General features: G+C 40.9%; 1 protein-coding gene across 6 annotated transcripts in view; it reads left to right on the top strand.

Moving 5' to 3' along the window:
* Positions 1 to 15,658, top strand: part of LOC147013200 (globoside alpha-1,3-N-acetylgalactosaminyltransferase 1-like) — a 69,986-nt gene that overhangs the window by 43,286 nt on the left and 11,042 nt on the right. For 5 of the 6 annotated variants that reach the window (XM_085855792.1, XM_085855791.1, XM_085855788.1 and 2 more), the window contains 2 exons: positions 8,183 to 8,218; positions 13,311 to 13,445. In XM_085855792.1, the coding sequence (XP_085711918.1) occupies positions 8,183 to 8,218; positions 13,311 to 13,445 (171 nt within the window). The remainder of the gene's footprint in view (positions 1 to 8,182; positions 8,219 to 13,310; positions 13,446 to 15,658) is intronic. The other variant, XM_085855790.1, reaches the window with a different exon arrangement.

Genomic DNA, 15,658 nt, shown 5'->3' with positions numbered 1-15,658 from the left:
CCAAGCCATTTGATGGTTCATTTAGTGCAACATGTCAAGAGGAATCTGTGCTTAGTTCACTTATATCATTAGTCAACATGATACTGGAGGGTCCTAGCATTAAGGACCAGGCATACCAACCTTCTAACCCAGCTGCACTTAGCTTGGCACAGCTTCTTAAGTTCAATGTAGTCAAGCATGCCCAGAAGCAAAAGGACAAACCCACTAATTTGAGACACAGTCTGGAACGGGAAACCCCACTGGCAATTTATATTGGGTTGAAACTACATGCAGAAACCAGGAAGAGAGAATTGGTGGAGAAGCTCTCCCAGCTTGGTATCAGCATCATGTATGATAGAGTTATTCAGATTTCTGCTGATATGGGAAATAGTGTGTGCCTACTCTACAGATTGGAACAAGTTGTATGTCCACCAAACCTGAAGCAGAACTTGTTTACTACATCCGCTGTTGAAAATATCGATGTTAACCCGAGTTCTACAACAGCTAAAGACTCTTTCCATGGAACCAGCATCTCATTATTCCAGCACCCAAGACAACCTGATGACGGCACTGATCGTGGTCGAATCATTCTTGATGGTGCAGCTGGCACGAAGAAACTCGATACTTTTCCAAATTACTACACCAATGTGTACCACCTGTTAAGGCAAGCGTAAAGGGGTCACCAGTTCCAAAAATATGCCTTAAGTCTCTGGCCTGGGAGAGGACGTCCGGTGATGATAGATGGCTCGAGCATGAAAGAGAGCACATAGAAAACAAGACCACAACCTCTCATGCTGATAACATTTCTTGGGTAGCTTACCAGGCTCACAACCTGCGAAATCCACAGTTCACAACAGGTCCACACTGGCGGCCATTTTGAAATCCAAGATGGCCACCATACGGGGTGCAATTTCCGGTGGCCCCTGGACTAAAAAATCTTTGTATTGTATTGTATTACTCAAACCATGTGCCAAGTTTCATGCTTTTAAGAGAAAGTGCACAATTGATCAGCTAAGCCGCCCCACTACAAGATTCATTTCCAGAAGTTCCCTACAGAAATGTTCCTTTACATTCTGATCTCTTAGTTTCCATACTCATCTCCTTGGAACATAAGGTTTTCTCTTTTCCTGACTCTAACTTAGCTTTACAAAACACTAGCAGCTGATGTTGTAAGGCACATTCCTCTCCACATTTTGTTTTTACATCCTTAGCCAACTTCCTATCTCATCTGCTCATGAGAAAGTGGTCCATCTGGCTCTTTATACTTCCTGACTCATAAGTGATCAGTCTGCTCAGCTTCTTCTTAAACATTGTTTTGCCGACCATATCTAAAGCATCCCCATCCATCCATCCATCCATCAGGACCATACTCTGTGCTGCCTAAGCAGTCTCCTGGGCTATTGTGCACAATCCTGGATGGGTCGCCACTCGGACGCAGGATACTCAAATGGCTCAATCATCCCAGCAAGCTGGTTGTCATTTTGCCGACCTCAGAAGGATGACAGGCTGAATCAACCCCACTCGTATTGATTCAACAGCCAAGCAGGATTTGAACTCAAAACCCTCGGATCACAAGCCAAAGCATCCCTAAACTCCAGTATTCTCACACCTTCAGTGTTTCTAACTCCGAAACCTGGCCCACCTTGCACACCCTCATATCCTTCTGCCAACTCTCCAACATGTCCATTCAAATCCCTCCCATCATAACTTCTCTCACTAATCCCTGAAACAACATGCACAAGTGTGTCCCAAAACTCATCCTTCTCACGTAATCATATATGTGGGGCATATGTTGATACCACTGTTAATATACTCATCAAACCACAACTTTGGGACTAAAACTCTTACATTTACCCTTCTAACCTCCAACACCCTCTCCAGCCACTTCTCAGCCACCATAATCCCAACACCACCAGTTCCAGTCACAACCTATCCAAAATAATTTGCACCTATTATTTCTACTTGTGATCATTCTCGTAGCATCCCCCCTCCACCTTGTTTCTTGCATACATCCACTCTTCTGCGGCCCAAAGTTTCCGCTATCTCGCCAGCTCTACCACGCATAGTACTAACATTCAGGCGAGCAACTCTAATACCTATCTCGTCATGCCGAGTGGGTGCTTTATGCATGATAGGTTTGCTCTTATTTGTAATTTGTACAGCCATATATTTCAAAGAAGTAGAAAGTGAGGGAACCTGAGTATAAAAGTCAAAGCCCCATGTACATGCTGCAGAAACCCCAGACATCAATGCACTTACATGACCTGATGCCATAACATTAGCAGTCCAGTGGCCTCGTGGGTGACTGACCCCAGCCTGCTTCAGGAACACCCATCTATGTGAAAAATGGCACTAAAGCAGGTGGGGTATTATTCGCCTCCTGATAGAGCAGGATCCTAGTATGCTTCAACTGGGTATCGGGCTGCTGTACTATCAGGTGGTAAGTACCAATCTGTTAAGACACAGACACCCTGTACCCTCTGGACAATGCAGCAACACTGCCCTGTATCACCACGGCACCTAACTCAGATGGGGAAGCACAAACTCAGGTGCCCATTTTGCCAAAAAGCATATTTGAGGCATGTTTTTGTGGCCGAATGCCACAAAATTTTGTGGCATTAGGCCACAAAATTGTCCTAATTTTGTGTGGCCTAATTTTGTGGCTGTGGTGCGAGCCTTCATCTAAAGCAGTAATTCTTAAAGGTCCCCTGACATGCAAAATAAACTTGTTTATATATATATATATATATATATATATATATATATATATATATATATATATATATATATTAACTTGACCTTCCGAGTGAAGAAATCACCCGTGGTTTTTTTTTTATCAAAAATGGGATAATTACAGCAATATTTTGATCATTTCTGGAGCTATTCACAACTTGCTATGCCCCGCCCCTAAAAAAAATGGACTTCAGCGAATCGCAGCGTTGACGTCACATACAGTAACTCGCACAGAGTGGATTGATTCGAGATCTCTAGAGTCTAAACCAGCGTTTCTCAACCTTTTTACCCTTGTGGAACCCTTGAAATCGTTTTCATATCTTGGAGAACCCCTGCATAAAAATTATTATATACCATTATTAATATCTAGCTCTTTTTAATTTTTATCGTAGTTCACGTGGTAAATATAATATTTTTTCGGATACCTGGTTTAAGGAAAAAATGACCCCCTTTTGTCAAATTTATTGGCAATGAAAAAAAACATACTGCTCGTTTATGAGACTTCACACCGAGGTTTTAATTCACACAAAAAAAAAACTTTTTTAAATCAAAAAAAAAAACACCTCATGTAACTTGATAAACAAAACTTAAACAAATGAAGCTGAAGCAATAAAGGTAAACAGAAGAACAGAGAGAGAGAGAGAGAGAGAGAGAGAGAGAGAGAGAGATAGAGAGATAGAGAGATAGAGAGATAGAGAGATAGAGAGATAGAGAGATAGAGAGATAGAGAGATAGAGAGATAGAGAGAGAGAGAGAGAGAGAGAGAGAGAGAGAGAGAGAGAGAGAGAGAGAGAGAGAGAGAGGGAGAGAGAGAGAGAGAGAGATAGAGAGATAGAGAGATAGAGAGATAGAGAGATAGAGAGAGAGAGAGATAGATATAGAGAGAGAGATATAGAGAGAGACAGACACAGACACAGACTTCGCACTAGGAAGCACAGAGAAGATAGATGGACACAGTGTGTGCGTCCCGTACTTGAGTCAGTCACTCAATGATATACGAATCCGCCGCGTACAGGACGTCCACTAACCAGTGAAGGCGGTTTCACACTGGTGCCATATAGACATCGTTAAATACATTCCCTATGGTTGTTATAATTGTAAATAATATGAGGTTGAAGCCTCTATTATAATAACCAAGGAGTTTCCAACAATATGCTGTATGTGTATAGTAAAATTACGAACATTAAATCAAACAAAAACTACTCAAAATACATTAGCCTATTTATTAGTGTTTCTCGCGCAACCCCAAGCGACCTCTTGCGGAACCCTCGGGTTCCGGGGAACCCCGGTTGAGAAACACTGGTCTAGACTAGTCCGATAAATCCGTCGTCCGTCCGACTAGTCCGATAAATCTGATGTGCTGTAGCTTTTATTTATTATTCTCTTTTTTTCATTGTTTTCTACTGGAGCTACATGACGACAGTAGGAATAAAATAAATAAAAATGCAACAGAACGTCAGATTTATCGGACTACTCTAGACAATTGTGTCACAAGGTGTGTTCTGCACACAAGTTTTCATCGTATCCGCACAGCGAGGTTGCTTCGTTTTATGCGCGGAGAGATACGGCCGATGACATGGGCGGCCTTGTTTGTGATTAATTCGCCGCGGAGAAACATGTCCGCTGCGCTGTTCACGTCACCTCACTAAAATATTTCTGATATCGAGCAGTATGGAAGTCGATTTTACATTATTGAATTACGAATAGGATTTAGTCTAAGTAGTTGTTATTTCCGAGTCTTCCTTCGATGTCCTCCCGATCATCATGAACTCCGGGAATTTCATCGCCATTTTTCTCTGCTTGTCCTGCTTCGGGCTCGAACTGGTAAGGCGTATTTCATTTCCAGGTGCCTGAACTTCACCTCCCGCGACTACGTTATCCGACAATTCTCCATGTGATTCAGACCAAAATCCTTCATTTCTCTCACACTCACATTTGTTGTTACCAGACAAGTGAAAGTCCATCCCATCCATTATTCAAAACCAAATGTTCGATTTTTTTTTTAAAGCAGAAATGAACGATTGAGTCGACCAATCAAATGTGGAAACACACAGAAAGCCAATAGAATCACGTAGACCACCAACCCGAGTAATTAACGTGCAGCCTTTGTAATCCTGTAGTTGACGTCATGTGGGTTACGCCCCTTTCAGGAGAATTTTTAGGAGCGTTCCCGAAGACGTTTCTTTTTTTAATTTTACATTTTACAGAATGAGTTTTGTGAAAAAACATTGTCAGATCTGAAATCACGATGGCAAACTCCTATAGGACATGTATAAATGAAATGTATGTACTTTAGCATGTCAGGGGACCTTTAACCTGGGGGGAAATTTCCTCCTGGGGAGAAATTATTTTTTAGGTTGAACAATTTTCAAACTATTTATTGCGTTTGATATGTCGTCCGAATATGCTTCCCAAGCGATTAAAAATTAGCGGAACAAAAATTAATGCTGATTTTAGGAATGCTAATGTTAAAATAATATAAGACTGTTAATGTTATGTGATAAATTGTGTTTCAATATTTTAATGAAAATCTTCTTCTTCTTCTTCTCCTTTCGGCTGCTCCCGTTAGGGGTCGCCACAGCGGATCATCCGATCCGCATAGTGATTTGGCACATGTTTTACGCCGGATGCCCTTCCTGACGCAACCCTGGTCGCCTCTTACGACACAGGGATATGGTACACCTATTTTAACCGGGGTATATTTTAATATTTTAATGAAAATATTTATTGCAATTTTTGAAATAAATTTTTTTTTTTATTAATTCAGTGTTGATAATGTGGTGGGGGGATATTATTCGGCAATTTCAAAGGGGGAAACAACACTCAGAAGGTTTGGAAACCCTGGTCTAAAGAGACACACCCTATAAGGCAGCAGGAGGATTTGCAATCAGAGTTTCCTTCTCCGAGGTGGACTGCCTACCAAGGCTAAAGAGCTCCATCTGCCCTAGTTGGGTTGGTGAGTGCGAAAGCATGTCCTCGCACTGGAGGACCATGCACACTACACCTCTAGGGTACCAACTTACTCCGAGATCCTCCAGATATTTAGCCAGTGCCCTCAAGAGCACTATTACCAGGGGTACTATGAGGAGGTAGTCTCGAAGTCTTGGCAAGGGTAGAGGCCATATACCGGAAGGAAGGACATATTAACTCGGCCTTCTTTTGGTTGACAGACCATCAGCAAGACAGACCTTCACAGAGCTATCCGGCGGCCGTAGCTAAAAGCAAGAAATGGTAAACCACAACTTGCCTTAAGGCCCGGTCACACCTTGACGTTTTAGCCAACGTATGCTGATTTTTGAATTTTTTTTCTAAACGCTGGCACACGTTGAATACGTTATGGGTAAGTTTTGATAACATTGAGAGCACACTGAAAAACACTGCCATACGTCGTTGTACGCTGGCTTTAAACGTTGTACTTTTTGGTTGTCCTCAAAGTTTTTCATGCTTGAAATTTCATGACGTATGCCGGCGTATGACTCACACGTTCCGCTACGCTGGCCACAAGTTGTATGCACGGTCTGCGATCGTTGACAGACGTCAACACATGCTACTTGTAAGTTATTCATAAGTTGAGACACGCCGAGGTAATGTTTAGCGTACCCGAAACTTATTTCTAACCTATGATTAACGTGTTGTTGGCACATTACGCGATCGTTGCCACACATCGACAGACGTTACTTTTAAGTTACTCGTAGGCTGAAAGACGTCGCTATAATGGATCGTCCTTGCGTCAGCGTCCACGGCCACGGCCAGGACACTTATTTGCAGCATTCTTTAAACTTTTCTTCGGCATGACGAGGATGTTCACACTTCGATGTCGAGCTTGGCTATGATTCCAATTGTCCATCGGCAGTGTCTATCTAAAATAGTCAAGTTTGCGCGTTTTAACACGTTCAGAAGAAACGCTTCAAATTTCCAAACCCCAGCGTCAAAAAACAAAGGCGAGTGACAGCAATTTAAATCGTTCATTGTAAACAATGAAAATAGCTGAGTGGTACCGTTTAAAAGTCGTTGAGTGTAAAAAAAATCCAATTGTTGAGCGCAAGCGTCTACTTTCAATAGTGGAGATGCAGCCATTTAAATCGTTGAGTTTATCATTTAAATCGTTAAACGCAAGGACGATCCATCATAACCCACACCCTCCCCCTCACACTCACCTACTACTGCCAACATGAACAAACTACTACTAATACTAATACTAATACTGATACTAATACTAATACTGATACTGATACTGTTACTGCTGACATGGACATCGACTCAAAAAGGACTTGAAAACACTATTGGGTTCCCCTTTTATGAACACCATTTTTATATACCAATTCCCAAAATCGCTGGGAACACGTCTTTATATGGCAGTTGTAAGTTAGAAACACGTTCATTTATTTTTTTTGTCGACCGGAAGACGTCATTGGAATACGTCTATATACGTCAATGTGTGTTGGGACTACGTAAAGAATTGGTTCAAAGCACGTCAAACATAAGTTAGAAATAAGTTTCGCGTAAAAAAAGACATTACGGCGACGTGTTTTGACTTATGAGTAGCTTATAAGTAGCCTTTGTGGACGTGTGTAAGCGTCCGCATATCGTGTGTAAAACTTATCCCCATCGCATGCGGAACGTGTGTCATACGCCGAGTACGTCGTAAAATTTTGAACATGTTTAAAATTTCTTGACGTACTCTACTTACTACGATGTATGATAGCGTACTTTAGCATTGTACTCACGTATACCAAACTTACTCATACCGTATTTGACGTGCCCCAACGTTTTAGACACATTTTTCTTAGGTCGGCATACGCTGGCAAGATCGCCAAGGTGTGACCGCGATGTTGACACTTCCATTTCTACGGCAGTTATGATTCGAATCGTTGTGCGTCAGCCTTTTAATAGGCTACGTCACGACATTGTCGGCGATGCGTGCAACACGCTATGCCTAAGTTAGACTATCGTTGGGCATCGGTTGTGTAGGCCGACAACAGGTTCAGCATTCGTTGGTATAAGTTATCTATAACACAACGAAACGTTCTGTGTCCGTTACCAATGCGTTATACATAAGACCAAGTCGCTATGAATACGTCCGAATCTTTAAAAAAAACATCAAAAGTTCAACGTAAGCCAGCGTTTTAGATACATTTTAATACGTTGCCATCGCTGGCTAAAACGTCAAGGTGTGACCGGGCCTTTACTACTGCACTAGATGCATATACCTGCTCTGTGGGAAACCAACACACCACCACACTGCTGCTATATAATATTTAGTGTGGATATCATTGTGTATTCTGTTTTAAAAAAGCACTTCAGTGTTTCTTTCCTCAAACAACACAAAGGGGGGAGTGGACACTTCATATTTCAAAAGTGGCAAAATAGCACAATTTCATTGATTGCCGAAGGGGCATCTACATGTGAGAGTAAAATTATGAGTGCAATCAAGATAAATCCTTTAGTTTTTTTCATTTTATTCCTGCAGATTCAACATGGATGAATTTACAGCAATTCAACAAACGTAGGTGAAGGTTACTTTGCTGCACAAATAATTTTACTAGGAGTGACATTAATTTCAGTTTGTGTTTATAGTCAGGTTCCTTGTGTAATTTCGTTGGAATTTTTTGGAGAGTAGCAAACCTATAGATTTTTGAGAAGTTTAAAATCTATTTAAATAAAAAAATGATGTTTCACATTTTTCAACTTTTGGAAAGGTCGTTTTGGGGATGAAAAACGCTTTTTTTGAATTCCAATTTTAAAAAATCTGAAACAATACAAAATAACCAACTGATGATGGATTACTGTTAAATGGCTAACAATGGATTTTATAAGTTAATAAAATGTTGCATTTTGACTCTGTTGCCATGGAAACAGCATTTTTGGAGTGGAATTGCCATTTTTTAACATATATTTTTTTTAATTATATTTTCCATCGGATGGCCGAAATAATTGTTAAATAAAGTGACCATGACTAACTTACACATAAGTATTATTATTTTCAAGTTATGGAACAGTTGGTTGCCATGGAAACGGCCATCTGTGCAATGAAACATTGGTGTGTCTGTTGTTCAATATCAGAAGGTTTCGGCACCTTGAGTAGTAAAACGTTTGATTTTAAGTTTTGTAGTTTGATGTATTGTAAGTGTGATCTTGTAGGGAACATAGGTGACGCCACGTCGCGACGTCATGCCATCGCCTCAGGTTACGGTTGCTGGGCATGGCATGACGTCGTGATGTGGCGCGGCGCGCGTCCAAGCACGTGCAGCACTATGACGTCATTTTCAGTTCGCTTCGTTTTTTCTCGATTTATTCATGACAGTTTACTTCGGAGCTTCGTTTCATCATATTCGGTTTTCAACACCTTTCTTCCTTTTTTCGGTAAGTTGTGATTGCCTTTGAGGCGTATGTACCTTTTTGTCATTTTATGTTCTTCTGTATGGGGTAGGATTATAGTTTGAATGGCCACGGGGTTGGAGGTTTTAATTGCGTTTCCTGTGAGGCTAGGAGTTGGAAATCAGGCAGTTGTCATGTTATAGCTTTGTGTTTGTCCTTTTTCTATTATTTCGGGTTGATCTTTAAATATGTCCTTATGTGCTGGTTCGTGCTTTCATTTATCCGGAAAGAAAGTCACCATCAATGTAATCAGTCACTGACGTATTTTGTTCCATGAGATTAACTGCTGTATAATAGGATAGGATTAGGTTAGCTTTGTGCCCAGGGGTTGGAATTACAGAGGGAGTCTTTTTGGAGTTTCTATTTAGTTTACTGGCATGTGGTTAGCGCGTATTGTTGATTTCCCACTCATCTCTGCTTTTATTTTATTCAGGTAATTTTATGTCTTGGTAGCGGTTTTTATTTTGGATTCTAATAAATTTCTATCATTGCGACATTTACCCGCATCTTCTGTTTAAATCACATAAGTTTAGGTCAATAAATTAGTCAAAGAAAATAAGGATGTTGTTTTTCTCATCTCTTTGCCTTTTATGGTGATGAATGTTATTTGTGCCCTTGATATGGCCCTAGACATTGGCACAGCCCGAGTTTTATAGGCTGTATCATGTATGATAGATTTGACATTCATGAGCTGACGATTTATTTTTATATTTGCAGGACCAACAACATGATGGATGAAGTACCACTGAGTGGCAAGGATTCATGCCAAACGAAAGGATCAGCAAACTGGACAAAATGTGTCCTGTGCCAAGATAATTCTTCCCTGAAAGGCTCCTTGGTGTTGCAACCAAAAGTCGAGTTGTTCTGCCGTTTGATAGAGACAATACAGGAGCGAGCCACTTTACAGGATGGTCATTATGTACAGATTCATAAACGACTTGAGGGGATGTCAGCAGAACTGTTGCAAAAGGAGAAGGCTGTCTGCCACCGAACATGTTATTCCAATGCAACTAACAAGGACCAAATTCGTTGTGCCAGGGTTCGTTATGATCAGGCACTATCATCAGGGTCGCATATCGCCAAAGGGCCAGGTCGAAAGAGAAAAATGCCCGAAGTATGTCTGGAGCCGTCAAGCTCCTCCACACCATTCACTCGGTCATCCACAGACCCCTATGACAAGGCTTTGTGCTTCTTTTGCCAGAGGACTGATGGTCAACCTATTTCCCTTGTACGGAGTGACAGTGCGGGCAAATCGCTGAGAGAAGCTGTTGATGTTGCTCGGAACCCCGTTTTTATGACTTGATTGAACACTGCTATAGCGCCAAGTGATGCAAATGCAATTGACGTTGTGTACCACAGGTCTTGCATGACGAAACATGTCTTCCATGTCTTGCGAAATCACGATACCAAATGAGAGAGGGATAAAGCATCAATGACACAAGTTGTGAGTTTAATTGAACTGATCGACTTGGTAGATGTCCTAACCAAGCAGCAAACTCAACTCCGTATGGAGGACATCGAGACAACTTATGTTAACCTTCTAGGTGGTAAAGATGCCTGAGAACATCATGTACCCACGTTCAGTAGAAAATGGCTGAAGAATAGAATCTTACAGGCGTTACCCAATGTAAGGTCAGTGCTCCAAAAGAACAGACGGAAATCTTCTATTCTCTATTCACTTGAGACATGCGAGGAAGATATGGTCAATGCTAGCATTACAAATGACGATTCAATGGACCATATGGATGCTATATACAAAGCAGCTATACTTGTTCGCAAAAGTCTAGAGAACTTCTCCACCAAGGACCAACAAGATGAATATATACAAGTTTCTAGCAGTGAACAGGACGTCCCCGGAGAGCTTAAGGCAATGGTACGTTCGATAATGCTTGGCCCAGTTGAAGAGATGTAATCAGAAGCATGGACAAATGTTGTGGACAGATCAGTATTAACTGCAAGCCAAACCATCATGTACGGCCTCAAACCAAGGATTTGTATGGTAGACTGATGGTGCTCTCCAGATCCAGCAAGGACGTCGACCAGAAGGATGCAATTGGCAAATTTGAATTCACTGTGACACCGAGGGCCCTGTTTGCACCAAACGGTAGCTTACTGTCATGCACCGACAAGTCGAAGCTAATCCACAACTTGGAGAAGTTTGCCAACAAGGAACCGTCTTTACGAGAAGATGAGCTTGATGCCACACACATGGAACCAGCACCCACTGATGCTGTACTTGATGGCAGTACTAGCACGAAGGTCGCAGTCATGGATGGAATGGTAGTTGTCCAGAAAATTACCAAGAAACCAGCAATGTTCGTGACAGTGAAGGACATCAGTGAATGTTTCAATGATAGGGTTATGAGTCTGACCAGAGGCTTCGACCATGTAATTCTTGTTTTTGATACATACAAGCAAGATCCCCTCAAGAGCACAACCAGAGACAAACGACATCAAGGAAAGGCACCAGTCCAATATCAGGTCAAGGATGATACCAGTATCAAACACATCACGATGAGTCGATTTCTGTCCCATGATCAAACCAAAGCTGATCTGACTGAGTACTTGGCAGAGAAAACTTTAGAATACAACCGCGATTCAACAAAGGTGGTCGTCGTTTTGGCATCTGGGTGGACGTCGAGCAACAGGGGTCTCCAATTTGAGGCGAATAACCATGAGGAGGCTGATACGTTGATGATCCAGCAAGCAATGGCTGCATCACAGCAACACACGGGAGATATTGAGCTGACGATATTCTCACCTGATACGGATGTTCTGGTTCTTGCCATAGCAAACTATCATCTCCTGCCAAGACACACATCTATCTCAATGGCATCTAGCATTGTCAAAATCGAGCCAATCTGGAAGGCCCTAGGTGAGGGGAGATCCCAGGCATTGCCAGCCTTCCACGCATTCACAGGTGCTGATAATACTGGGCGGTTCGCTCGACATGGTAAGGCAAAGTGGTTCCAGTGCTACTTGAAGGCCGATGACGACATGGTAGATGCCTTTGCTATGCTCTGTAAGGATGCTGAACTGTCAGAGGACCTATACACAACTTTAGCAAGATTTGTCTGTTCAGGTTATTGTCCAAGTGGTGTCAATATTTCCAGCATCCCTGAACTTCGGTGGCATCTCTTCTGTAAGAACATGGCTGAGAATGACAAGTTACCACCAACTGTCAGTGCTCTGAGGCAGCATATCATGCGGGTACATATCCAGGCATACGTTTGGGGTCAAGCAGCAATTTCTCAGCAAACATTTCTTGATCCATTCAAGAATGGCTTCCACAAGGACACGAGTGGTCAACTCAAACCGACAACAACAGACATTCTCCTTGCACCAAAGGCAATTATCGAGATGATAAGGTGCCAGTGCAAGACAGAATGTTCATCACAGAGATGTTCCTGCAGGGCCAAGAACTTAACGTGCACTGATTTTTGCATGTGCAGCACTTCTTGTGAGAATGACGAGGACTCAAACATTGAACGGCATGACCACAATAGTGATGATGACGATGGCAATGATAAGTGACATTCGAGACAGTGATGCCAATTGGCTACAAACTCATATTTGACATTAAGTACATTTCACTGATCACCATATTCATGCGTTACTTGTTTCAAGATTTGAAAGCAATACATTAAATAAACGGTAATTTGACAAAATGATAGCCGTTTCTATGGCAACCATTGCTCAAAATACAGATATATGTATTCTATATTAAGAACTGTCCTCAAGTTAACAATTATGCATCATCAGTTGCTTGCTTGCGATTAATTTTGAATTTTCAGAGCTGACATTAAAAAAAACGGATTGTTACCCCAAAACGACTTATTTGACCACATTATATGCATTGAAAAAATGTGAAACATGGATTTTCTGTTTTGGTATTGTTTAAGCTTTCCAAAAATGTTGGGGTTAGCTACTCTCCAAAAAATTCCAACGAACGTTAAATTATGGACACAAGGAACCTGACAATTAAGGGAATGTTTCATTCATTTGTGTTTTTTTCTTTCTGACAATAAGGTTTACAAAGCAAATGTCTTTATAGTAACTTATAAACCCATCTAGTGTCCACAGGTTACAAAGTGATGCTTGCCAAGTTTAAAAAGCTTTTGTTTAAAACCACACTTTATTGTGCTGTTGGAATGCAAACTCTGGGTTGTCATCTCACACGTGGAAATGGCTATTCAAGTCTCTCTTGTTTTTCCTTTCAGTCGAGTGGATGTTCTTACACTGACCCCTTGGATGGCACCCATCGTGTGGGATGGCACGTTTGATCCCGCTGTTGTTCATGCCCTTCACCCTCCGGACAATCTCTCCATCATCCTTGCTGTGTTCGTCGTCGGAAAGTAAGATTACAAGTGCAACTGAACTTGGCACCGGCTAATTATCTCCTTCAATATAAATAATATGCTTATTTCCTCCACCACCGAAGGTGAAGGGGGTTATGTTTTCACCCCTGTCTGTTTGTTTGTCTGTTTTCATGCAGAATATCTCAAAAAGTTTTATACGGATTCAGTTGAAATTTGGTAGAGAGATTGGGCATGTGACAAGGACGAACTGATTCAATTTTGGTGAAGATCCTGTTCCGGACATGAGAATTTTTAAAGTGATTCTTCACCATTGAGAGATTGGGCTAACTAATATAACACGATATCTCAAAAAGTTGTTGATGGATTCCGATGAAACTTGGTGGACAGGTTGGGTGTTTCACAAGGACGAATTGATTCCATTTTGGTAAAGATCCAAATCTGTATACAAAAAAAATATTTAATTTTTTATGTGATTCTTCACCATTGAGAGGTTGGCCCAAAAACGATATGGCATGATATTTCAAATTATTTGGCCCGATATGTTCTTGTGGATCAGGTATTGTGGAGCGGAGGTATGCTGTCGACTGAGTGCCCTCCTAGTTCTGTCTGTATTTGGCTCACAGGTGGCAGTGGAATCGTGAATCGGTCAACATAGGCCAAAGGTCAAAAACTAAGGTGGGATTTCTAAAATCCTCAATTTCCATCCCTTTGCCTTGAAATTTGAAGAGGATTTGTGTATTTGGTCATTTAATTCAACCACCAATTGTTTTTAAGGTCAAATTTGTTTTATGAATTTCACAAGTATCATGCTATGAATGAAATCTTTCTTGTTTGTTTGTCAGTCGGTCTGTCAACCACCAACAGGTCACAATTTTAACCGATCTTCATGAAGCTTCACCACCTGGTAGAGTTCTTTATAAGGAAGAAGCCTATTGTTTTTTTTGAGGTCAAAAGGTCAACATAGGCCGAAGGTCAACAACTGTCAAATTTCTTAAACCCTGAATTTTAATCCAATTGTCTTGAAATTTGAAGAGGATTTGCATATCAGGTCACTGAATTCAACCACCAATTATTTTATGGTCAAATTTGTTTGGGGAATATTCCAAGTATCATGCCCTGCACAATGTCTATCTTATTTGTCTGTCTGTCAATCGCCTGCAGGTCACAATTCGAAACCGATCATCATGAAACTTTACCAAGTTGAAGAGGTAGTCACAACTGAGAAGCCTATTGATGTTGAGGTCATAGGTCATCTTCAGGTCAAATTACTAAAATCATTTTTCATTCGATTGACTTGAAAGTTGAACAGGATTTGCATATTGGGTCACTGAACTGGGAAACCTACTATTTTTGAGGTCAACTCAAGATCAAACTTCTAAAATCATCAATTTTCATCTGATTGACCTGGGCTTTGATTAAGATAGTCAATTTGATGTAACCATGGCAACTTCTATTTTTTTTTGGGGGGGGGTGGGTGTGGATTTTGCATGTGTTGTGCTAATCACAATGTGTATCTTGTTTGTCTGTTCATCTATCTGTCAATCACCTACTGGTCACAATTTTAAACCAATCTTCACGAAAGTTCACCACATGGTAGAATTTGTCATACACAAGAAGCCTGTTTTTGAGATCGAAAGATCAAAATGTCAACATTGGTCAAAGGTCATCATCTTTGTGAGATTTCTAAAATCCTTAATTTTCATCCAATTGTCTTGAAATTTGAACAGGATTTGTATATCAGGTTGAAATATTTATCGATCACTCACTTTACCACCTTGATGATGTTTATACAAGTGAATAAAAAAATTATGCTAAATTAAAAAGGCAATGCAGGGATAACAAACTACAATCTAAAAAAGGTCCGAAACAAGATAGGGATGATGTTGGTTTAGAGAGTAGCTCACAGTATTGCCTTTACATAACAATCCCTACATCACTGCCTCGTTTACACCATCAATTAATTATTGCTTCAAGCTTCTACAAACACTCCACTGGTGACAACAGTCCTTGATTACTCTTGCAGTGTTGCCACAAACTCTTACAAATTAGCAGCCTGACTACAATGTCATAATATCAGTACATGATCAACTTCTTACAAACTGCATGGACATCTCTAATAACAGCATTCTATAATTATCTGCATTTGATAATTATGGATAATTATAAGGGTTGAGAATCACTGGTTTGGTTTTGCTTGATCTTATTCTGTCGGTTTGTCTGTTTGTATATCAATCGCCTACAGGTCACAA

This window comes from Eptatretus burgeri, chromosome 14 (genome assembly GCF_056783735.1).
Source record: "Eptatretus burgeri isolate ZD-2024b chromosome 14, Ebu_testis_v1, whole genome shotgun sequence".
In the NCBI taxonomy this organism is placed as follows: Eukaryota; Metazoa; Chordata; class Myxini; order Myxiniformes; family Myxinidae; genus Eptatretus; species Eptatretus burgeri.
Note: the sequence above shows the minus strand (reverse complement) of the source record. Positions and strands in the feature narration are given on the sequence as shown.